Genomic DNA, 5,104 nt, shown 5'->3' with positions numbered 1-5,104 from the left:
ACTCACAAGAACCCAGAATATATCAAATTGAAATGGTTGGAAGCCAGCTTAAGAGCGTGCATTATACCATGCAGTGTTTCAAGTTTTCTATACTAAGATTTCCTTTTGGAACAGCCTTCCCCCGCATAGATAATGAGGGCAAGTTAAGAAGAAGGAACCCTTACTGGTCCCACAGGGGGGAAATGTACCCTCTGCATCGGATCCATCCTGGTGTTAGGAGCAGTGGGCTGCCATATGTACAGTGCCTGGGGGGCAGGGTTTGCTTTACAGGAGGAAGTTTAACCACGCTCTGAAAGGGGAGACTAGTATGGGGACATTTGTTTGTTTCCATTGATTTGTGTTTGTTTCCTGCGGTGAAGACCTCTTAGGAAATGTGTTTCAATGGAAACCTCTAGGATGTTTGTGCCAATCATTTCCTCCTAAAAACCCATAATCCCTGAAGTTAAACACGTATAGTTTCTCAAGTCCTTAACACACTTTCTATAAGTATTCAACACTTCTTCTGGACTTCTGTTCACCAAGAAAACACGAGTTTTAAAGAAACTTGTTTATTTGATTGTCAGTATTGAAACTCCTGGACATTAAACCAACATTTGGTGCAGAATTACAATCAGAATAGAAAAGAATACTCAAGAACTGAAACCATATAAAAACATAATATCGTGTATACAAAGAAAAATCAATACAAAAACCTAAACATGTAAACAACCGGTCATACAAACAAACAGAACAGCAACACGAGAGGTAAGTCTAGCACCTTTGTGATCCACCACGATGTTGTGTTGTTAGTGCAGCTGCCATTTCTGTCTTTATTTCATTCTGTGATCAACTAAAACCGTCCTCATTTCAGTGCAGGTTCAAAACCTTTGTATTTTACAATTCAAATGAAGGAGTTTTAGTGGACCCCCACTACACCTGCAGAGTATTTTCCCCTTTTTCATTCATTTTGAAGCATATTGTCCGCATGAACTGAGCTAATTCAAAGCGAAGGTGTCTCCTCGCACCAGCTCCGGCTCTGACCTGTGTTGCATTGGCTCCAGCTGGGCGGTGCAGTTTCTGACTTCCCCCCTGAGCTCCAACAGCTGCTGAGCGTGGCTGGAGAGCGTCCCGTTGACTTGCACCAGTAGACCGCTCGACTGTTTCTCCAGCTCCTCCCTGATCCTCTCTAGGTCCTCTGCCAGGTAATTCAGGCCCTTACACTGGTCCTCCACACTGGCAACGCGTCCTCCGACCTCCGTCACCTCTTTCCTGACCCCCATCGCTGTGCTCCGGCAGCCCCGCACCTCCTCAGCCAGCCGCCTCCTCATCCCCTGCAGCTCCCCTTTAACCCGGGTCAGTCTGCGCTCGCCTGCACCGAGCATGGAGGCCTGATGTCCGACCAGCTGCACCACGCCCTTTATCTGCTTGGCCAGACTCGCTTCGCTCTGTTGCCAGGAGCTGTTGGCTTGTCCCACCTGATGGACGACTGTCCCCAGAGTGTCCTGGAGGTCTTTGAGGGTGTGGTTGACTGAGCGCACATTGAACTTGAGGATTGTGAGCTCCCCCTGGACAGGATAATCTCCCTCTGCTTGTTCCTGCTGGTGCAGACGCTTCAGGACGGTCTGCAGGGTGACGTTGAGCCTCTTTAAACGGTCTCCTTGCATGTCCAGTGCCTCCTTCACGTTCTGCTCCTCTGATAGATTGGAGGCAGAGTCTCCTTGGATGCCAGACGGTGTTTTAGTAGAGGAAGAGGTGCAGCGAATCTCAAGGCTGCTCAGTTGCCTCTGCAGTCTGTCCACATCCACTTCCAGTCTCTCTCTGATGGAGTCCATCTCCGTCTCCAGAGTAGGAACAGCATGACCCTCCAGCTGTGCGGGGGACGTGGTGTTACCCAGCTCCTCTAACGCCATCACTAAACGGCCCTCCAGAGCCAGCAGCTTACCCTCCATCCTGGCCTCCACACCCTTTCCTGCGTCAGGGAACACACTCCTTGCAGAACTGTTGTTTTTAAGCTGCCCGGTCACATTGAGCTTGGCCTCCACATACCCCAGACGCCCCTCCAGCATCCCCTCTATGTGGTCTTTGTGTCCGCCCAGCTCCACCCTCAGGTGCCCCTGGGACTGGTTGAGGCCTGCCACTGATGTTTCCAGGCTCTGCACCCGTTCAACCAGCCCACCCACTCTACTGGAGCAGTTCCCTGAAGCCTTCAGACCTTGGATCTGCGTGTGGAGGTTTCTGAGCTCTGACCTCAGGTCTGTGTTGCTTCCCTCCAGAGCGTCCTCCATCTGCTCCTGCCTCTCGCTCTGCTCCCTCTGGCACTGACGACGCAGATCCCCAGCTTTCTCTCACATCGGTCCTCTGCGCTCTTCACACGTATCTCAAATCCTCCAAGAATTTCCGACCTGGCTTCACTCAGTTTGCCATCCATCAGGTTCTCTATAGCTATCTGCGGACCTCCGTCAAGACTGGGAGTGGAGTCTGATATAACTCCTGCTGACATCTTCTTCAGGGCTCCGTCATGTCCTGTCACAGTTGCTTTGAGTTCCTGCAGCTCTAATGTCTTGGCCTGCAGTGCCGTCCTCAGTTCATCCACCCTCCCGTTCAGCTCTGTCAGCCCTGGAAACACCGTTTTGCCATCCAGACCCTCTGCTTCAGGCCCTCCCAAAGGAATCTCTACAAACCCGACAGTGGACGGACCGGAGGCGCCAGCTGGACCGGGGGCAGCGGAGAGCAGAGCCGACAGCATCCTGTTGGCGTCCTCTCTCAGCGAGGCTCGGAGACTTTCTTCCAGTCCATTCACAGTCCCGCTCAGGGTCTTCAGGCCCTGGTCTAGACGCTGCACATCCTCCTCCATCCGATATATTCGCTCCTCGGTCTCGCTGTCTACAGCCGGGCCTGAAGAGAGAAGGAAAAGCTGTTAACATTAGACAGACTCAACAGTTTACTGTTTAATAAATAAATGAAGAAGAAGAATTGCATTATATCTTTCTAAGGATTAAGAATATCTGTGGTATATTTTTAGGAACAAGAGCACGCCTTTGGTCTCACCTTCAGGCTGTTCACCCCCAGAGGGAGGAGCAGGGACTTCTTCTGCGATGTGATCCTCAGGTCTGCCAAGCTCATGTTCCTGACCGTGTTCTTGGGTGTGCTCAGTATGATGTGGCTCCTCATGTTCTGTGTGATATGGCTCCTCGTGTTCTGTGTGATATGGCTCCTCGTGTTCTGTGTGATGTGGTTCCTCGTGTTCTGGTTGATTTGGCCCTTGGTGCTCTGGCATGGACTCTGGCTCGAAGGAGGTTTCTGGGTAGGACGAGGTCCTCGGAGGCCCAAACTGCCGCATTTGGTAGTTAAAGCTGCCGGTGGGAGGCCCTTTCTGACTCCATGGGTTAGCCTTCATGACGGTGTTAATAGGTGGACCCTTGAACATAGGACCCTTAGACATGGGACCTGTGTACTGCGGGCCTTTCATTGGTGGTCCCTTGTACTGTGGGCCTTTCATTGGTGGGCCCTTAAACGGTGGCATCATTTTCATGGGCTGTTGGTAAACCGGATGTCCCTCCATGCAGCCATAACCGGAGTATCCAGGACAGCAACGCCACTCCAGCTCTGTGACGGTCTTATGAGCCACCTTGAACAACGGTTTGTACATCAGACGATACCTGAGGGACCAACCAGCATCGATCAGAAACACACCTCACCCCGGCACCCTGAAGTAATGTCAATCCCAAATATATACAAATATCAAGAAGAAGTGTTGTTTACTCACTGGAGAGTTGGACATTTTTGACCCCAGGAACACTTGTTGTACTCGGCCTTCACATATGGAGCTGCCCCGTCCTGCACGGTGAAGGACACCGTCTTTTCAACCACATAGGCGCAGTGGTTCCTTAGAGAAGAGACCAAAGGTGGTTTTAGACTTCCAGTTTCCTCAATAAAAGAAACATCCTAACTGTTGTAGACTTGATTTCTGAGAAAGGAGACTGAACTTACTTGTGTCTGCTGGTGGGTTTCCCCTGCTCATGGTATGGAGTGGGCCCAGCTTTGTACTGGTTAAACTGGAGAGGTCTGTAGAACTTAGCTTCAATCAGCAACAAAAATAAAGTCACCAACACGAGAGGACTCACAAAATGCATCCTTGTCAAAAGCTTTGTAAAAGGAGTCAAACCGAGCTAAAGACGATCTCTCAGAAGAAAAAAGTACTCCTCCGTCAAGGGAAGGTCGAGCAGTACCCTAAATATATCACTCCATTCACTCCAAATGGATATTATGGGATTGTCAGCCCTCAGAAACACAGAAACTCCTGAATGAAAAGACCAGAGTCTCTGCAGTACAACCTGTGTGTGTCTGACCCTGGCGCTGGCTGTGGGTGTGGTGGGCTCTGTTCGAGTGACAACAGTCCACTGTGAGCTCTCTGCACTTCAGATGCCACTAATAGGGCCCCGCCGGCCTCATCTGCATATCTCCTCCCACTCACCCTCCTCTAAGTCACACCAGAGTGACACCGGAGGAGGGACACAGCCTCACCTTCACACTTTGTGCTATTACTAGTGCTCAACATTTATAAAAACTCCATTTTTTTATTAGACATCTCTGAAGGACGCTCTCAACCAGTCAGAGCGGAGGCCTACGAGAGGCTTTCCCACGGTGACGTCACGGCAAACCAGAGCGGAAACAACACATCACATCCAGAGTGGACAACACCAGGCCCAAAATAAAACCTTGTTTAGGGTAATGGTGGAAATAAGTAATAATGCAAGATGAGAAGTGGACACTGTGTGCCTTCAGACAAAGCGCTTACCTTTGAACTACTTTGAAGTTATGAAGCGATCAGGATATTTGAAGATGTGATTTACCGTTTTAAGCATAATATGTAAGACCTTCAGTCGATGTTATAAATATGAAGTCATTTCTTTTAGAGAAACATATATTTAAGATATTTATAATGGCTCCACAGTTTCCAGAACCTGAGGTGTAATGGTAGAATACGTATTCCTATTTTAATTTACTTTAAAAGTAGAAATACCACACTCTTATTTCCTGCATTTAAAAGTCAAGTAAGGAAAGGTACACAAGTTACACTTTAAGTAAGGTGACTAATTCAGTGGCCCGTTTGACAATATTAACT

At 49.2% G+C, this 5,104-nt stretch overlaps 1 protein-coding gene across 1 annotated transcript; it reads right to left on the bottom strand.

Annotated features, from left to right (window-relative positions):
* Nucleotides 1-579: 579 nt before the first annotated feature.
* emilin3a (elastin microfibril interfacer 3a) lies at nucleotides 580-4,112 on the bottom strand. Its single transcript, XM_063880657.1, is given in 5 exon segments — nucleotides 580-2,326; nucleotides 2,329-2,874; nucleotides 3,028-3,638; nucleotides 3,746-3,865; nucleotides 3,970-4,112. Coding segments are annotated over 5 exon segments (2,772 nt in total). The 3' UTR covers nucleotides 580-974.
* Nucleotides 4,113-5,104: the final 992 nt, after the last annotated feature.

Source organism: Eleginops maclovinus, chromosome 1, assembly GCF_036324505.1.
Source record: "Eleginops maclovinus isolate JMC-PN-2008 ecotype Puerto Natales chromosome 1, JC_Emac_rtc_rv5, whole genome shotgun sequence".
NCBI lineage: Eukaryota > Metazoa > Chordata > Actinopteri > Perciformes > Eleginopidae > Eleginops > Eleginops maclovinus.
This window is presented reverse-complemented; position numbering and strand designations above follow the sequence as displayed.